Consider the following 19912-nt stretch of genomic DNA (forward strand, 5'->3'; position numbering starts at 1 on the left):
TTTTTGAAACTAAATACATTTTAATAGAAAACAAAATACAAAATAACTCTTTTCAGAAAACAGAAATATTTAATCCTTTAGCAGACATCAGAACTTGCTTTGTCCTTAGAGCATGGTCGATATTTTTGAGTGTGCACTCATGATTCATCCCGTTCACTATCAACACTGCAGTGAGGTGGAAGCAGGTCATTGAGGGAGAAAAATGACCAACGAGCCACAAAAAGTTATCTTTAAATCCAGCATTTCTTGTCTATCTTGTGACTTATTCAAAATTACTCTTTATCATAATTTGTTGATGGTGTAGGGCTGGAACCCTAGGTGACTGGCGCAGCGCTGAGGCTCACCCTCTGCCCACCACAGTGCTTCTCCCCAGGGTATAAAGGCTGACAAAAGTGCAGCCAATGGAAGAACCACCTCTGCCGCCATCACTGCAGGAGCCCATGCTCAGTCGCTACCTGCCTGCCTGCCCACAGAAGCACAGCATATGGTTATGGTGCCCCTTTCTCCTGATACACTGGGCCACCAGAGTCTAAATTCCCTGAACCTCAAAATTCCAAGTATTATAGCCAGTGCCAGGAGTCACTTGCTGCCAGTGCTAGGTTTCCTCTTCTCAATAATAAAATTAATTATATAATAAAAATCCTGGTTTTGTCCCCACTTCCCTCAAGGGGCAGCCACAGGAGAGACTGTCTACAGCTGCTATAGGGAGAGTTCTGCAGCTGTCCAGTACACCCACTGGGAAGAGACAGATGCAAAAGCACGATGCCTGCATGAAGCAGGAGGCCTCAGGCCTGGGGGGAGCTTCCCAGCTCTCAACTGGAGTCTTATGCACCAGGGCTGTGTAGAGTGCATGTGGGGTAGGGGAAGGCTCTTTTGCAATCACTGATTCAGTTTTAGCAAGTCCTGGACTGTGACCACTCTTCCAGCCCCACCCAGTCTGCCACCTGGATCAAAACTTAATGTTCTTGATTCTCTTGTGTGATTCCAGTCACTAGGAGGAGGTTGCAGGCCATGAACTGTACACTCAGGACGTTGCTCATCTGCCCAGTGTACACGCCCACAAGCTCCCCAGAAGAGCCGTCAGCTGGTGTGTTGCAGCACGTGCTTCTGATGTCCCAGACGCGTACAGAGTTGTCCATGGAGGCAGAAGCAATCAGACCGCTGTCCGGGCTAAAGGCCAGACTGGTGATGCTGTCCGTGTGGCCTCTCAGTTCTTTAAAAAGTGTCCCAGAGGCCAAGTCCCACAACTTTAACCGCTGGTCCTCACCAGCAGATGCCAAGTACTTACCATTGGGAGAAAAGGAGAGGGAGAGCACGGGGCCTCGGTGACCTGTAAAAAGCCGCACTGAGTTCCCCTGCTGGGCACTCCATAGACGAACAGTTTTGTCAGTGGAGCCAGTAGCTAAGTAGTTTGAGTTGGGGTGGAATTTGACACAGTCCACATCTGCCAGGTGCCCCGCATATATCCTCAGCGGGTACGTCCGATCAAAAGACCACAGCCTGGCGGTACGGTCATGGGACCCACTGGCAAAGTACAGGCTGTAGGGGCTGATGTCCACGTCCCACACAGGGTAGGCATGTCCCTGATACAGCACAGTGTTGGTGAAGCTCCCCAGGTCCCAGTACCTGATGGACATATCTTCAGAACAAGAGAGCAGCCCTGAGCTGTCCGCGAGGAACCGTGTGCTATACACTGGGCCACAGTGTCCCCGCAGAATCTTCATTTCCGTGCCTACGTCATCGTCTTCGCTCTCCTCCTCCTCCAGAGTGTCACAAGCCAGCCGGACACGGGATGTGTCCACACAGTGGGGCTCTGACTTCAGTTTTTTGGACCGCAAGCTCCAGAGCTTTATGCAGGAGTTGTCAAACCCAGCAGCCAGCAGTTTGCTGTCAGAGGAGATCTCTGCGGTATTCAGCAGCTGCTCTGTGTTATAGAAGGCGTAGAAGCAGATGGTGGTGAGGGAGGGAGGTCCATCCTTGACCCGCTTGATACTCTCCTGCAAGACCTCCAGGGCAGCCTCGTTCTGCAGGATAGGGTTGGGCACATCTGGTGGCTCCAGGCTGCTGCTTTCACTGCGGGAGGAGCCACCACTGGCATACAGCTGGTAGTCTGTCCTCTTAGCAGGCTGCACGTCCAAGTGAATGTGCACGGCGAGCACCTTGCACAGGGCAGTGTTGTTGTCGCTTTGGAGGTAGCGGATAAGGTAGTTGTAGCTATCTTCCTGGAGACGGACCACATACTTGTTGTCCAGGAATGCACGAAGCTGGAAGTTTGACAGAATATCCTGGATGGTCTGCGTGGTCTGCAGTTGCTCGATGATGTCCTTCTGACTTGCATTCTGCAGGAACATTCCATGGAAGCGGCTATAGAAGCTTTCCACGGTGCTCTTGGGGCCACTCTGGACCAGGTTGAGGTGGAGGTAGACAAAGAGAGGGTAGAGGAGAGGCATAACTTCATGGCTGTACTGGGAGTCAGAATCTGCAACGACAACAGTGACACTTAGTAACACTGGAGAAACAGGCTTCTCCTACAGCTGGATACCCCATATTTCCTGCCCATACAGATCTAGAGTTTTAAAGTCTTCCCAATCAAACATGGAAGAGCAGACTACGAGGTTCAGTCAAGGTCAGGAGATTTGGCCATGTTTTGTGACCGCTCAGCAGCCGTGCTTAGGCCTACAGTCTAGCATCTTCTTCATTATTTAAGTCAGAGAGCCACACTTCTGAGATAGGTTCTAGTCAGACTGAGTTCTACACAAAGACTTTTATCCTGATAAGCTTCAAGTTAGAAACACAGGTATGTTCAAAATCTTCTGGTGACAAGCTAGGGGTGGTGGTTCATGCCTTTAATGCCAATGCTTGGGAGGCAGGTGGACTTCTGTGTTTGAGGTCAACGTGATCTACATAGGGCGTTCCAGGCTGCCAGAAAAAAACCTGTGTCAAGAAGTCTTCTGGGGCTGGAGAGATGGCTCAGCCGTTAAGAGCCCTGACTGCTCTTCCAGAGGTCCTGAGTTCAAATCCCAGCAACCACATGGTGGCTCACAACCATCTGTAATGGGATCTGATGTCCTCTTCTGGTGTCTGAAGACAGCTACAGTGTACTTACATATAAAAAAAATAAATCTTAAAAAAAAAGAAAAAAAAAACTCATTGGCTAACAAGGCTGGTTTGTCCTACGCAATGATGAGAATATTCATTCAAAGATTCCACTGCTCAGTAGTGAGAAGTATAAATTAGACATTATTTTGTCACCGAGACTACTCATTAGTGGGAAACTCAAGTGTCACGACGACACTCTGATAAAGAATGAGTGGGGCTCTGCAGATACAGCCACCTCTACCACTGAGCCAGGCCCGACTCGCTCAGAGCCACAGCAATGTAGAGACTCGAGGGCAGCAGGGTTGGCCTTGGCAAAATCCACCTGTTACAGCCCCTGTAACATGAACTTTACTGCCTTTAGGGTTTTACCTGTGATGAGTTTGGATTTTGCACAGAAACAGGAAGGTTTTATATTTAGTGTAACATCTGTTCATGTTTAAGTAAGTTGAATAAAAATGTAAGCCAGTTTGTATGTTCTGCAGCCTATTAAAGGGCCACTCCACAGCAGGAAGGAGCACAGGTAACACCTAAGGTGCGGTCGTCCAAATGTGCAGCAGTGTGGCCGGCTCACCGAGAGACTGAGAGACACTCAAGGAAAGCACCCTGGTCTGTGATTAAAATTACTCTACAATTAAAGATGGCTTATTGTGGGGCTGGGGATTTAGCTCAGTGGTAGAGCGCATGGCCCCGGGTTCGGTCCCCAGCTCCGAAAAAAAGAACCAAAAAAAAAAAAAAAAAAAAAAAAAGATGGCTTATTGTTCCTGGGTCATCCTATAGTCATGAGGTAGACAACATCCAGGACCGGACTTCATAGGGTCCCTCCATGGTACAAGTACACCTATGGGGCTGAACTGTATCTGGTTTCCTCACTGGAAGTCAGTCAATCAGTCAGTCGGTTTTTATTTTTTTTAAACACAGCTTTTTTTTTTTCCCCCTTTTTTTTCGGAGCTGGGGACCAAACCCATAAACACAGCTTTTAAATTTTGTTTGGAAATGATTTTTGTATATGGGTGTTCTGCCTTCATCTCTGTCTGTGTACACCTGCGTGCCTGGTGCCTTCAAAGGCCAGCAGAGGGCGTGCCCTGGAACTGGAGTTATAGGTGATTGCTAACTACTTTGTGGATGCCTCGATCCAAACCTGGTGCTCTTAACTCGAGCCACTTCTCTAGACCCTAATACAGTCTTTGGAAATGATCTTTATTTGTTTTGTGTTTAAGTGTGTGTCAGGTTATGTGTGTGGAGGGCAGAAGACACTGGCAGTTTGGTCCTCTCCTGATCCGGATGTGGTGATTGTGCTCAGGTTGCCAGGTTACCTAATGGGCTTTAGCCTTTCCTGGTTTGTTTTTGCTATGAGGATGTCCTCTGTCCTCGAACTCTCAATCTTCATGTCTCTGCCTCCCAAGTACTAAGATGCCACTATTCGCAATCTATTATATGTAATACACACACACAGACACAGACGCACACGCGCGCTTCTTTCTGCATGGGAAGTGTACGCCACTGCACTGCTACTAAGCCAGTGTCTGCTGATGACTCTCAATCCGTCCAGAAGACGTGGATGGTTTGGGCCAGCCATCCAGCTTCCTCTTCACCCCACACGCAAGGATGTGGAGGTGCCCAACGGGGTAAGAGGCTCTGCTTAGGCAACTGCTTGAAAACGCCTCACACCACTGAGTAAGAAGCAGCAAACGGAACACACATCATGATTTTGTCCATGGTCATTCAATCTATGGCTGCCTATACAACAACAGCTAACTTCATCTGACTTATGAGCACTACTCCAAGAGACAAGATACATTTCACAAGGATATTTTGTCCATGGCTGATTTGACTTTCATTCATTCAGAGGAAGTCATAAATTACTGTGCCAAAAGCCACAGGAAAGAGAATAGGACTCACAGCGTTCTCTATCCTCTTTTTTTTTTTTTTTTTTTGGTTCTTTTTTTCGGAGCTGGGGACCGAACCCAGGGCCTTGCGCTTCCTAGGTAAGCGCTCTACCACTGAGCTAAATCCCCAGCCCCGCGTTCTCTATCCTTAACCCTAAGATCTAAGTCTCACAGAAATTTTGTTTGCATACAAGCACTGTGTTAAAAGTGTGGTGGTGCTTTAAAAAAATAAAAAGTACCTGACTCTCTAAACCCTAACACTATGCTTGTGATAGAATATGCTATCTGACTTCTTAAAAAGTACTCACCAGTGAGAAAGTTCCTCAGTCGTCCAAACTGTACTTCATATTGCTGGGGTTCTGCCTGGCAAGGGGCTGCAGACACCGCATTGGCACAACCAGATTCTGATTGGACTAGAGAGGAAGACACATGAGACAAGAGGCAGGAAAGCAGTTTCTATCCACCACACAGCAGGACGGACAGAGGGCACAGAGCACAGGGGAATCTCTCAGTAAGACTCGAGGGTCCTGACAGACTGGGACAGGCTGCTAACACCCCTTGTCTTCCTTCTCTTCTGATATCCCATAATACTAGGCAGAGGCCTGAACAGCTTAAGTGAAGAGAAGACATGCATGCAACATTCCTGAGATTTATCTGAAAATGTCTAGCCTCTGTTAACATGGTACATACATGTGCTACGGCCTGGGTTTGTCAATCTAAGAGACAGGTCATGCCTCCAGAGGATCCAAGTTCAAGTCCCAGCACCCCTGACAGCTCACAACTGTCTGTAATCTAGTGCCAAGTGACTTGATCACACCCCCCCACCCCCTGGCATAAATGCAGGCAAAACACCAATGCACATAGGAAAAAAAAATTCAAAATGTTCTTTCTCCCTGAGCAGCATTTTCTTAGCTCAGTGCTATGCTATGGATGCTGAGGGAGAAGCATCTCTCCCAGGGCCTACTGCCCCTGGATGCGAAAGACGGCACAGCATGCAGCACAGATGATGGGAGTGTGGGGCACCACTTAGCATGGCACGAATAGCTTCCCACAGAGTATCCTGGTCAGGGCAGGTTAGAGACCAGCACACTGCTGCTCACTTGCCTTCCTGGGGAATGGGGAATGAGGCTGGCTGTAGTGTTCTGGGAAGCTAGCACAAGGAAGAAGCCTGGGGTCTGGCTCTCTGGAATGTAAACATGCCCTTTCTTTTTCTGAGAGGGTCACAATATGTAGCCCCAGCTGACCTGGAAATTTCTTTCTTTTTTTCTCCTTATGCTGGAATTACAGGAGTGTGTCATCACACCTGGCCTGAATTTATGCTTCCTAAAAGAAACGTAAGCTTTCTGCACAACACACTGAAGAGTCTACACTATGCTGCTCTCGATTCCTACTGTAACTTTAAGGTAAACTTTCACACCACATCCAGAGAAGCGGATGCTCTGCAAATGAAGAAAGATGTTCTCAAATTCCTTGTAGCAGGCACCCACTTAGGTGGTACAGACCTTGACTTCCAGATGTTATCTTTATAGTGCCCTGAAGAAAATGTCCTATCTAGCTACTACATTATAGATAGAGGGATATTAGTGGATACAGTAGAACAGAAGGAGTCAAACACAGTGTACAGAAGAGGAGGTGTTAAGAAGAGGTCTGCTCAGGGGCTGGGGATTTAGCTCAGTGGTAGAGCGCTTACCTAGGAAGCGCAAGGCCCTGGGTTCGGTCCCCAGCTCCGAAAAAAAGAACCAAAAAAAAAAAAAAAAGAAGAGGTCTGCTCTCCAGAACGCAGAGGTAACTAGAGCAGGCAGTCAAAATCCTTCCAATTCCTGGTCACCTCAGACAATGCTGGTTCTAACTTGGGCCCTCTAACTATATTTAACACCTAATCATTGTTCTACAATCTATTTCCAGATCTCACATGTCCTCTAACCTGATAATGGAGTGTTCCTTATGGTTCCTACTCTGGCTTAGACCTCACTCTATATTCCAAACTGGTCTCAAACTAATGGCAGCTCTTCCACTTTGGCCTCCCAAGTGCTGGGATTAAAGGTAGGAGCCATCATGTTCAGTTCTAAGAATCTTGGAGTTGCTTACTAGACCAGCCATCAAGCTATAGTGTGCGCCCACAGCACAGGCCTGACTCCCAGGAGCAAGGTTCTATGCTAGCAGAGAGGACCTGTTCAAGACACTCAGGGTCTTGTAGGGTAAAGAAGTTGCACTACTTGGGTGCACATAAAACAGTCTGGATGCTGAGGAAGGAAACACTCTAGCGAGGGGCTCCAGAAATTCAGTGAGTTTTGAGAGACAGGAAAGGCCTAGAAACCAGTGCCCCTCAAAGCTGCTCACTAAGGCTTGGTAGCCTACTCTTTGCTGAGAATCCATGTAGGCATTAACAGCTCCTGTTCCAGGCCAGCCATAGGACCCTGATACCTGTGAGGTTGGCCGCCATCTCCTCAGGGGTCTGTGAGAGTCTCAGGCCTTGCTTCAAAGGGCCTTCTGAGTCCACGTACTGCCGGCGTTTGAGGTAGCAGGACACTGCCACCTGAACCTGCTCCGTGCGCACTCGTTTCATGACCTATGAAGAAGGAACACAGGAAGCAAGTGTAAGGGACAGATAGCAGATACACTGTCATTCAACCAGTGGTCCTTGCATGTAGTAGGCAGGCCCAGTTCAATCTTAGGCCATTTCTGTTGCTGTCAGAGCTGCTGTTAGCAGCGTAAGAGCCAGTGCAGTACAAGCTCAAGTAGAAGGCAGCATCAGATAAAGGCCCGAGATGCCCAGACACTGGGTAAGCAGACGCTGACGAGCTGAGGACCCAGCAACGGGAGGTTTGTGTGGCTCTAGGGTGGGTCCCACAGCCTTGCACAAGTCAGTAAGCACCCAACCAGTGAGCTGCACTCCACCAGTGAGCTGCACTGCACCCATTCTTCTTTCCCCCTTTCTTTGAGACAGTGTTGGTTGATTTGTAGGTCAGTGTGACCTTAAACTCAGAGATCCTGCCTGCTTCTGCCTTCCAAGTACAGGGATTAAATAATGGTGCAACCATATCCAGGGCACAGTTCTTAACAGTCAAAAAAAAAAAAAAAAAGATGATGCCCACCAGTCACAGTGGCACTAGGGAGCCAGGGTAGCCTGGCCTACACAGAGAAACCTTCTCTCCAAACAAAGAAAATGGTGTCACCTGAAGTTGAGGATTTAAGCAATGTGTTTCCATCTTAATTAAAACATTTGTAATTATTCAATCAAACCACAGACACAGAAAGGAGAAACATGAAAGGGTAGCTGGGCCATGTGTTGACATGAGTTACATAAATTGTTAAGAAAAGTGGGAGAACCTGAGCAAGACAAATTACTTTTCAAAATAATCTAAGTTCATTTGAGGCTTTTAAAAGTGAGTGAAAGGGGGTATTTTCTGTCACTACCAAATCTATAACGAACAGGAACATCTACAATTGTCATGGTGTTTAACAGTGCTTTGCCAGAAAACTATAGCAACAGAGATGACCAAGGGCAACAAGATGAACTTCTTAGGTTCACTTGTGCCCAACTCAGTTCCAGCTGAACAGTGTCCTCCTCTCTCCAGTGGATTCCTGCTTCAGGACTAGTTCTCCACTTCCCTTAGTGCAACTTCCCTCCACTTTCTTTCACTGCCTCATGGTCTACTCTGCCCCCTAGTGCATTTTAAAAGAGAAGCTTGGCCAGACAGACTGCTCGGCAGGTGCTAGAACTTGCCACGAGGAGGACTAACGAGCTGAGATTAATGTCTAGAGCCATGTAGGTGACACACAACTGGATGCCCCTCTGGATTAAAGCTAAAAGCCGAAGAAAAGTAAATCCCTTGTTGGAGGAGGGAGATGGGCCTATAGTAACCCCTCACTCACCTCTGTAACCAACCCTAACAATGATACACACTGCTGAGGCAGCAAACACCACTACCAAACCAATCCTTCAAAAACTACTGCAGGCACCAGAGAAGAGCGGAAAGCAGCAGAGGAGACCGAGGCAATCAGTGGGGGTTGAAGAGGGCGGTGAGGACCTGAGCATCTGTATGAAAACCATGTTTTAGGAACCCCACTACCATTAGTCAGGGTTCTCTAGAGTAACAGCTCTTATAGAATAAACCTCTCCCAATATAGAGAAAACAGGATTTATTAGAAAGGCTTACAGCCTGTGGTCTAACGAATCCAACAATGACTACCTATGAATGGAAGGTCCAAAAATCCAGTAGTTGGTCAGCAGAAGATGCAGCCCAGGTTAGAGGTGTGTATTCCCACCTCAGAGATGTGGATCTTGCCACTTCAAATGACCTCACAGGCGTGCACAGTTTTTGGGTTTTAACTAACTCAGAAATAACCTCAATCACACACCCATAATGCTTTATACCACTGTAAACATTAAACAGCCATCAGATTTTCTTCTCTAGGATCAAAACATGTTGTCCATTCTAAAATGCACACAACAGTCACAGATACTCACGCCTGTCAAAGCAGCCTTCTTTAAACCAGCGGCCACCCCTCCCAGTGCAGCCCAGCCCAGCCCCTGCCCACTTACACAGCTGCACAGGGCTCCATCGTGACTGCTTAGGGTGTGTTTAGTGTTCAGCTTCACTATATGGACCAGCCTTCTACTTTGAAAATCACTTACATTAAAAAAAAAATTGTGAAAATTTCATCTGTTTCAGCCAGGTAGTAGTGGTGCACACCTTTAATTCCAGCACCCGGGAGATAGAAGCTGGGGGACCTCTGAATTCCAGGTAAGCTGGGACTACACAGAGAAATTCTGTTTCAAAAACTAAAAAGTTATCTTTACAGGTCTGTTAAAAAAAATTAAAATGTGTGTGTGCGTGTTCTGCCTGCATGTGCGTCTATGCACAGCATTTGTGCCATTGGATCCCCTGGAACTAGAGTCACAGATGGCTGTGAGCTGTCACATGGGTGCTGGGAATCAAACCCAGTCCTCTGGAGGAGCATTCAGTACCCTTCCCTGCTGCACTCTCTCTCCAGCTGTTATTTTTTTCGTTAAATACCTTTCAAGACTTTACCTCTCTCATCCACCTATAATTCCTTGCAGTGTGTTGTGCATGGATACATTTTCCCTGGTTACTTGGCTAACACACTGCTTCCAGAGTTAATGTCTTGTTCCTTCTAAACTGATTTGTGAGATACTCTGAGACCAATCCTCCAGTATTTCCAAAGTCACACAGCCGGGAAACAGGGAAAGTGGAGGCACAGACAGAGCATGTATGTTACAAACAAAATGTTCCCGACTATTAGGGTTCATAACAGCCCACATCTTACCAATCTGACACAAATAGTATCTCTTGTCCACATGAAACAGTAACAAGGCCGTGAACACGCCTAACGTGATATAAACTATTCCTAGTCCGATCACACACACACTTGTAAATTTACATCGGAGCAATGTCCCTTGGGAACATTATCTTAGTATCTCAACTTAAATACCGATTGGTGTTAAAGAAATTAGAAAAAAGCACAAATAGCTATACAAATGTGTTCTTAAAACAATACAGAAGCATTCATAGAACTTTATAATCCTTGTTTCTGCAGCTGGTCACGTGGCCTTAGATGGCATTAACTCCCTCCCTCCACTACCCATTCCGTATTTCCTTCACCCCCTACAAGCACCTCAGCAGGTCTTTGCTCTTTTCCTGGAGGAGTGGCCCACACCTTCATTCCTGGTGGGTCTGTGTCCTTTGTAATGGCCATTCCTGGTTGTCAACTTTTCTATATCTGGAATGAACTACAATCCAGAATTGGAGGGCTCACCTGTGATCCTGAGGCTGGAAGACACAAGTTTCTGACCTGGATCTTAGCACGGAGACCTTGAGGCACAGTGGCCATGAAAAGCTTAGGCCTAGGCAAGGTTGGACACACCTTTAATCCCAGGAGACTAAGGCAAGGAGATGAGTTCAAGGTCAGCTGGTGGTACACACCTTAATCTGGGCCACACCTGCTGGAGACCCGCAAAAGGACATTGGAAGAAGATTGGCTCTTCTTTGCTTGCATTTACTTGCCAGCACATCTGTTGTAATCTACTTAAACAACCAGCCTTGTGGGACTGAGCAACTACTAGATCCTTGGACTTCCCATCCACAGCTGACCGTTGTTGGGGTAGTTAGGCTACAGACTAAGTCATCACAACAAATTCCCCCTGACCCTGGGTGGGGGGTGGTGATGGGCGGACCAAACATATAGTAACTGACTCCATGACTCTGTCCTACTGTGGCACAAACAGGAGAGTCAAGACTTCCAGCCCTGCCTGTATCATCCTATACCTGCTCTGATGCTTTCCACGGTGCCCAGTGTTAAACCCTGCTAAACTAATCCAACTCTACATTTCAAAAACCAAGACCTTCCACAGTTCCCACTGCAAGCTTAGTGACATGGAGCTGCACACACGTACCCAGGTTGAGTCACAAGCATTCCCATCAAGCCCTTCTGTTGTTTTTCAAGACAGGGTGTCTCTGTGTAGCTCTGGCTATCCTGGAACTTAAGAGATACAGGCAACCAGGGAGAACAGACTGGAGATTGTCTTCAAGATAGGATAATACATACGTGTCTGCAGATGAGGGGAAAGATGCTCTAGCTGTTAAAGAAACGAGAGAAAAGTACTGTGTTGTGGCCCAGACCGGTAACCCTAGCATGTGGAGGAAGTGAACGGCAAAGCACAAAGACTGGCCTAGGGCTACATAAAATTGAGTTTAGCTTTGTCTAAACAAAGCTGGGCGTGGTGATGCATGCCTTTAGTCCCAGCACTCAGGAAGCAGAGGCAGGTGGGTCGCTGTAAATTCAAGGCCAGCCTGCCCTACAAGTCCAGGACAGTCAGGGTTGTTACACAGAGAAACCCCACCCTAAACGAAACATTTAACTACATTTAGCATTGAGAGAAGTTTGTAAACACTGACAGAAGAACTTACCCCCAATTAACTGCCTGGTTGGGATTGTTTGAATGCAACTACCTTTACTCTCAAGGACTCTCCCTGAGGACAGGTGAGTCAGCTTCTGGGCCAAAGACCTCAAGGCAGAAATTCAGCAGGAACTGTGTTTATAGCCCATGTGAAACACAAAATACCATAGGCATGATTCAACCGGCTTAGCTGGTTCTATTCTGATGCACACATTTCAAGCAAAAGAATGAAAGAATGCCTCAGAGAAACTGGATTTCCATGGTAAGATGTCCATAAATGGGCATGTGTATGTGTCCTCAAGCTGTGTGTACACCTTAAAATAGATCCCAGTCTCCTAAGACTCAGATGAGATACCTGCCCATTTTCCAGTGAACATAATAAAGCACTAATAAAATGCAAGGTCTTGGATATAATTATTCAAGCTTTTGTTTAAATTTCAAGGCTTCTCAGTTTTCGGTTCACACAAAACTGATAGCAAATGCCCTTCTCCTGTATCTCAATGGTGGCTTCCGTTTCAGGAACACTCCACAAAGCAGCAGCGTCAAGCCTTGACCACTCCAAGTAGCAACCAGGAAAGAAAAGCTGCTGACTCCTCCCACACTTCCCAGTATGAGAAGGGCCTCCCTGTTGGAGCAGGGCGTGGTAACCCCAGTCCATCAGGATATGCTGTATCTCAGCCTCATCCACTTACTATCAAGTACAGTAGGCAGGAAAAACCAAGTCTAAGACCAGCAAGTACTCAGCCCTGTGAAGTGCCAAGACACTACTATATAGACACAAGTCACTCCTTTAGCATGGAAGCCTCATGAATGAGTTCAATGTAAACCCAGGGAATCTAACTCCTACACAACCCATAAGTTAGCTTGATAAGAGTTGTTGACTATGGGCCAGCTTTGAGGGTATGAAGAGTCTATTTTTCCTAATTGTGAACTCATGCTTTAAAAAGTCTGGAATTAGGGTTTGGGGATTTAGTTCAGTGGTAGAGCGGTCCTGGGTTCAATCCACAGCTGGGGGTGGGGGGTCTAAAACTTTATACTTTTGTTTGAGATGCCATGTAAAATACCTAAGGTACTCAAGTTCCCCTCTCCCCATCTCTTTTGTTTTGCTGGTTGGTTTCATTTTTTCACAGGATCTCACATAGCCCAAGTCAGTTCTCTCTGAAGATGTCCTTGAACTTGAGATGTCCAGGCCTCACGTCAATACTGGAGTAACAGGCATGTGCCATCCCATGGAGCAAGATCTATGTAAAGGTCACCTAAGTGGACACCCAAAAGTCTAGAACTTCCACTGTCACAGAGTGTATTCAATTAGCTTTGTGGGATGTAAGTCGAAGGTGAAGTAAGTGTTACACACTGTAGAGTTTTAGCTGTGTCTCACATCATTAAACCCTGACTTTCCCTCAGACCCTGTCTCATGTATCCAGGCTGACTTCACATTTACTGCAGGTAACCAGAGAAAGGCCTCGAACTTCTGATCCCATCTCTACCTCCAAACATGATTGCCTTTCAAAGGGAATCTTTGCTCAGACACAGCAATAAGCTTCAACTGTAGTTGTGCTTTCTCCTGAAGTTTTCTTAAGGAATAAAAGAGCTTGTAAACGAGGCCTATAACCCGGGCTCAGGATGAAATGGACAAATCTGGGGTTTTAGTGGTGGTGGTGGCTATGAAGTTTATATTTAGGAACCACAAAACATGGACAACATCAGAAGCTGATTTCTTGGGCTGGATAGACGGCTCAGAGGTGTTCTTCCAGAGGACATGAACGAGTTCAATTCCTAGAACCCACATGGCAGTTTACAACTGTGTGCAATTCTAGTCTCTGGGGCTCTGCCACTCTATTCTGGTCTTCAAGGGCACTACATATATGCGGTAGAGCTTATTAACATAAAATCTCAAAAGGGAGAAAAAGGCTGATTTTTTATCACCTTCAAGATTTCCATATTTTCTTTGGTTAACAAATTTTGTCTACAACATCCCAGCCTAGTGTTTCCACACCAGTCTCCTTATCCAGCTGACTGACTCTGCTCAGCCACAATGAGCTGCTACTCAAGACTGCGAGTCCTCACCTTCTGTCTTAATCTATCTTTTGTTCATGTTCTCATGATGGGCTAGACACTGCTCAACTTGTCCTCAGAGACAACTGGGCAATGCTCTTACCTCAGCTTCCGGAGTGCTGAGAGTGTAGGTCTGAATCACACACAACTCCTGGCCAACTTAATGGTGCTACTACCCATGAGTAAAGCAAGAGAACTAGTCAGTCTCATAAAATACTTTGCCCCTTGTAAGAAATCTCTTAATTTCTTTTGAAATTTCTTTCTAAAAAGAATCATTTGTTCTTCCTACTAACAGCACAACACATTTCTTAACTAGACTATCTCGACATTCACCTATCTCTAAATAAGTCCCCTTGTCCCAATGAAGTCTCTCCATACTCACTACTACTATTCCCCAGATGACAGTCCACTAGACAGAAGGGTTTTTGTTAGCTCTGGCTGGCCTGGAACTTGCATTGCTAGACCATGCAGCCCTTCAACATAAATAGATTTACTTCTGGGTGCTGGGTTAAAGCTGTGGGACACCATGCCAAGTGGGAGGGTTTTCTTAGGTGCACACCCATAATTTCAATCCCAGGGAAAACCAAGGCCAAGAGTGGCACTGAGGCCAGCAGGAGGATACAGACACAGGCAGCCATGGGGAGACACTGGAGAAGACAGGGATATGGAATGGCTTGTGATGATGCCCTTTAATTCCACTACCCAGGAGGCAGAGACAGGTAGATCTCTGGGGGGTTAAGCACAGGTTGGTCTACACAGCAAGTTCTAGAACAGCCAGGGCAAAACAACCCCCATCTCAAAAAGAAAAGGCAATGTGGAACAGAGAGTATTTTCATATTCTGTATCATAAAAGCAGAAACTTTACACTGTGAAAAGGATCCGGTGCACAAGGTCATTAGTGTTAGTTTGTCCTGAGCTAACCCTCAGCTCAGATGCTCCTGGAAGCGTACAGAGTGGAGACCAGCAGAACCTAACGTAACCCTGCATTTCTCTCTTTTCTTTAAAAAAGATTTGTTTATTTAATACATGTAAGTAAGCCACTGCTGTCCTCAGACTCACCAGAAGAGGGCATCCTATCCCTACAGATGTTTTGCATCACCATGTGGTTGCTGGGAATTGAACTCAGGACACCTCAGAAAGAGCAGTCAGTGCTCTTAACCGCTGGGCCATCTCTCCCCCACCAACCCTGCATTTCAAGAAGCAACGCCTGCACTCAAACACCCACAGAATGAGAGGAGAGGAAGAGATAAGGAGAGAAGCGTCAGGCACCCTAAGGCTCAGAAATGTGGCAGACCAAAGGGTCCAGCCTGAGCTCCGGAGTGAATGACATGTTGTCTCCAACACCCTCCTCTCCTTATATAATCTGCTGTCTGGAGCTGGGATTTAAGACACAATATGCATCTTTGCTTTCTCAGACTGATAACACTGATTAAAGCAATATTAAGAATCAACTCCTATCCTACTTACTGTCTTCTGAAGGGACAGATAGCATGAACCTGTATTCTGATCTGACAGTTTGAGTGCTGTTTGGTTTCTGCCTGGACTTCTTTTAGGCTTTTGGCCTCCTGGTTCTAGGAGCCAGGAACGCCACAAGCATCTTATTTCTACATGAATACTGTCTCTAGAGCTCGGGGAAGAGAAGGTCTATTTTCTTGGTTACCTTTCTATTGCTAATAAAGGGAAACCATGACCAAAGCAACGTATAAAAGCAAGTATTTTGGTGGTGGTGGTGGTAATGTGTTCAAACAGGGTTTCTCTATATAGCCCTGGATGTCCTGGAATTAGCTTTGTAGACCAGGAGGCCCTCAAACTCACAATTTACCTGCCTCTGTCTCTTGAGTGCTGGGATTAAAGATGTGCACCACTACCACTGATGCCCACCACCGTCGTCACCACCACCACCACCAACAGGCAAAAGCAAGCATTTAAGGGGGGGCCTGCTTCCTATTTCAGAGGGTAGATCCACGAGTATCACAGTGAGGAGCATGGCAGCAGACAAGCGAGGCACAGCACTGGAGCGGTAGCTGAAAGCTTACATCTTATCCACAAGTTGGAGGCACAGAGAGACTAGACCTGGCATGGACTTTTGAAATCTTAAAGCCAACCCTCAGTGATACATCTCCAAGAAGGCAACGCCTCCTAATCCTTCCCCAAAGAATGTCATCAAGGCACCAAACATGCAAGCCATGCTGGCATGGTTAATCCCTTATTGTGGCGATATACGGCTTCACTTACTCAGGAGGCAGGCAACCCTGGTCTACATAGTGAGTGACAGTATAGCCAAGGCTATGTAAACAAGGTAACCCCTCCCACACACACACAAACACCACAAGTTAGTCTATGGGGGCCATCACCATTCAAAACACCATTATGTAAAAGTTCATTGACATAGAAGGCATATTGTATCAAACTGTGCTCCAACTGTCTACACTCATCTGAAACCCCAGTGGACTAAGCCACTCTACATTACTGGGGCATATTCTTAACCTGAGCACTAAGGAGGCTAGACAGGAACTGTTGCAAGTGAGTCCCAGGCCATATATAATTGGCTTTCCAAAGCATTTTATGTTACCTACCAGGTCACCACAAGTAAGATTTTTTTGGGAGAGGTGGAGGTGGGGGTTAGGCAATAGGGATGAAGCCTAAGGCTTTCCACAGCAGCCAAGTCACCCTCAGTCTTCACAGGGCTTCTTATTCAAATCCACATGTGCTCTCCTTGCTGGAAGTCTCAGCCCAAGCTATCGATAGATAAGCACTTTCTCATTCCCCTTTTACAATCCCGCACCCCGTCAGAGTTTTTGCTATGTACCCCATGATAGCCTACCTAAACTCTGTACCTAGTCAGCCTGACCCTGAACTTTCTAACCCCTTGCTATGGCCTGTTGCACTAGGACCACAAGAACAAACCACCATTTCCAGATTAGTTCGTATTTTACCTCTGGTCTGTACCTGTGTCTCTGAGACATAACCCCAGCAATCAATTCTCAGTAAACATTTATTTTTGTTGTTTATATAACTGATTTGGTGAGATTGAATCAAAGTTCCAAACCCACACCACTGGCTTGCTCCAGCCTGGCGTGCTCTCCTGAAGACTGAGCTGCCTGGTAGGGAGACCGCAACATGGGGTAACACCATCTAACCACAGGGAGACGTCGAAAAGAAACCAGCCTTGCAACTTGGTACACGACATACACAAAAATACAGTTTTTAGGAAATACTGTCTAGAACAACTTGTATCTTCATGTTTTGTTTCAGCATTCTCTAAGCTTTGAAATCCAGATTAAAAATTTCTGTACTAAGCTAGACACAGAAGGGATGGCCTTTTCTACTTCTACCCAGTCCCGCATTACCACAGGCCTTCTTCCCAAAAAGCCAATGTGATACACCAGTTTAAAACTCACTGCTTTCACTGGAGGATAAAACATAAAACCTACCCATGTCATTTCCAGGTTGCACTGATCTGCTGTTTACCCACTAGAACAATCTTTGTTCTCACTTTCTGGAATTTCCTCACCTTTTACGTAGGCTTTGGCCAATCCCTCTCCTTTGGAGGCACCCTCACAAATGCTCACCTGGTGTGGACAAATCTCAGTCTGGCTATCTCTTCCTCCCATGGCTTCTTGGTTTTGCCCTTCTACTCCTGGAGCCTGGAACACCATCGCAGTCCATGTCATAGTACTGTTGCCTGCACTGCCATTGTTACCTGATGTTTACTCAACATTCCACGGCTAAGCAAGACACCATCTTAAGTACTTCCCACAGACCATCTGCCTTTACCCTATAGGCAGGTAAACTCTTCAGATGAAAAAAGCTGAGGTCTGTAGTAGTCAGACAACTTGCCCAAAGTCGTAGTTCCTGGATGGGAACGCAGTCCTGTGATACAGTGTCTGAACCTGCACCCTATGCTCCACTGATCCTACACTGGACTCCTAGGAGAGCACAGGGGCCTACGCATGCTCTCTGATGCTTATTCCAACTGAGAGCCTGGAAGTTCACCAGCTGACACGCTGATGGCTATGTGGAAGGCTGGAAGCGTGACTTCGTAGTGTTCGGTGAGCAGTGCTGGTGTTACACAAGATCAAGCTAGAACAAGTCAAAAAGAAAAAAAGCAAAGTCCCCTCTTTTGTCACCCGATGCCGTTCATAGATTCTAACATACAGAGTGAAGACTAACAAAAGCAACCAATTACTAAGCAGTCAGAAGGGGTCTTCGCCTGTCTTCAGTGGCACAAGCACACATAAATCTCACAGGTGGAAGAGACTGTCCCAAAACACACGAACCTAATTTATTACTGATGGCAAATACTGAAAGCACGAACTGACTTTTCGGTTTTTCCGTTTTAATATTCGCTTTATAGTTCATAAAACAAGGCTCACGAGTGTGAGTGTGTGTATTCAGACCTAGTCTCACTCTGTCGCAGAACTCACTTCGTACACCAGGCTGGCCAACAATAAATTCGCAGCAATCTTTCTGCCTCAGCCTACAGAGTGTTGGGATTACCGAGTGCGCCACCACTACCAGCTGAGTGTCGTTTTAAATTACCATCCCATTTTACGGGAGAAACCGAGGCAAGCATGCCAGCTGCACGGCTGCAACTCTTAAGTCTCCGTGGTCACCAACCCCATCCGTGACACTCAGCCCCTCAAGAGTTTAAGTAGCCAAGAAGTCTGTAACCTGGGAGAAGGCGGACTCCCTTCCTACTTCACTTTCCAAAAGGGCGGGCCGGGCTGGAGCGGACTCCCGGCAGAGACCATTCACCTGCGGGTCAGGGTCCCGGCCAGGGTCCCGGCCAGGGGGGAACTCACCTCTCGACGCCGGAGCCAGAGCGCCTGCGAGGTCCGCCGGGCTGCGTCTCCCGGCGGCAGCCGCCGCGAGCCGTCCGTCCGCTGCCCACTTCCGCCGAGCGCCCTCGTGAGCTCGCACAGTTGGCTCCGCGCGAGGGCGCCCGGCGGGGCCGCGGGGTCTCCGGGCGCGTGCAGCCGGGGCCGCCACGTGCGGGGTCGCTCTAAACCGCGCGCGCGCGCGCGCGAGGAGGCCGGGACTTCGCAGAGACGCGCGCGCGCGCGAGCGAACGAGCCGCTCGCCCGAGGCCCCTCCCCCGCGTCCCCTCCCCTCCCCCCCCGTCCCGCGCCCCGCCCGCACTCACTGAACATCCCAGGCGGCTCCCGCTGCCCCGCCGCCGCCCCGGCACCGGCTGCTTCCGTATCAGTTGCCCGCCGCAGGACTCCGTACCGCGGTCCGCTAGCCGGGTCCCCGCGCCCTACGTCCTGCCGCGCCTGGGATTCTCGGTGGCCGCCCCATGACCGCCTGACGGAGCGGGCGCGCCGGGCTAGGCCGCGGACGCGCGACGCCGCGGCCAGCCAGGGCGCGCTCGGCGCTCCTCTAGCGATGTCTGCGTGACGCCCCTCCCCGCCCCGAGCCGTTGGCGTCAACGTCTGCCGGAAGCGCCTCCCTCACGTGTGGCTCGGGGCTGTGGAGGTCCCAGGTGAGCGGACCGCTGAGGAGTTTGGTGTTGGTGTTGGGACGCCGCTTTGGCGGATCCGGACAGCAACTGGAGGGAACCCGGCTGGAGAGACGGGAACTGAGGAAGCCCTGCGGGAGGGATTTCCCGCTCTGTAAGGGAACCCCACACTGAGGTATTTTTCCTGAGGGAACCCTACTTGAGGTTCTGAAGGCTTTAACCGCATCTGAAGGAGCTCCCCTTGAGAGAACCCTGATCTCTGAGAGAAACCCACTTTAGAGAGCGCCCCGATCTCCTACATGGAGCTCGGACCCGAGGGAGCCCCGATCCGGGTAGTAGGATTTGAAGGTACCAATCTAGAAGAACCTGAACCACCACCACCACCACCACCACCACCTCCTCCTCCTCCCCCTCCCCCTCCCCCTCCCCTCCCCCTCCTCCTCCTCCTCCTCCAATTCCCTCCCTCCCCCTTTTCTTCTCCAACTCCTC

General features: G+C 48.0%; 2 protein-coding genes across 7 annotated transcripts in view; one reads left to right on the top strand and one right to left on the bottom strand.

The window, feature by feature from the left end:
* Taf5l1 (TATA-box binding protein associated factor 5 like 1) lies at positions 1–19328 on the bottom strand. Of its 4 annotated transcripts, none has more exons than XM_063278072.1 (4): positions 19195–19328; positions 7410–7554; positions 5294–5398; positions 1–2479 (listed from the first exon to the last, which is right to left on the bottom strand). In XM_063278072.1, the coding sequence occupies exons 2-4, from the start codon at positions 7549–7551 to the stop codon at positions 957–959; spliced, it is 1770 nt and encodes a 589-aa protein (XP_063134142.1). In that variant the 5' UTR covers positions 7552–7554; positions 19195–19328; the 3' UTR covers positions 1–956. The 4 variants fall into 4 exon arrangements, with proteins under 4 accessions (XP_063134142.1, XP_008770836.1, XP_006255874.1 ...); XM_008772614.3 differs by lacking the exon at positions 19195–19328 and adding an exon at positions 19109–19119; XM_006255812.5 differs by lacking the exon at positions 19195–19328 and adding an exon at positions 17535–18600.
* Urb2 (URB2 ribosome biogenesis homolog) overlaps positions 19314–19912 on the top strand; it is a 25593-nt gene continuing 24994 nt past the window's right edge. For 2 of the 3 annotated variants that reach the window (XR_005496645.2, XM_039097655.2), the window contains exon 1: positions 19457–19598. The gene's annotated coding sequence lies outside the window, so the exon portion shown is untranslated. The other variant, XM_063277955.1, reaches the window with a different exon arrangement.

Source organism: Rattus norvegicus, chromosome 19 (assembly GCF_036323735.1).
Source record: "Rattus norvegicus strain BN/NHsdMcwi chromosome 19, GRCr8, whole genome shotgun sequence".
Lineage (NCBI taxonomy): Eukaryota > Metazoa > Chordata > Mammalia > Rodentia > Muridae > Rattus > Rattus norvegicus.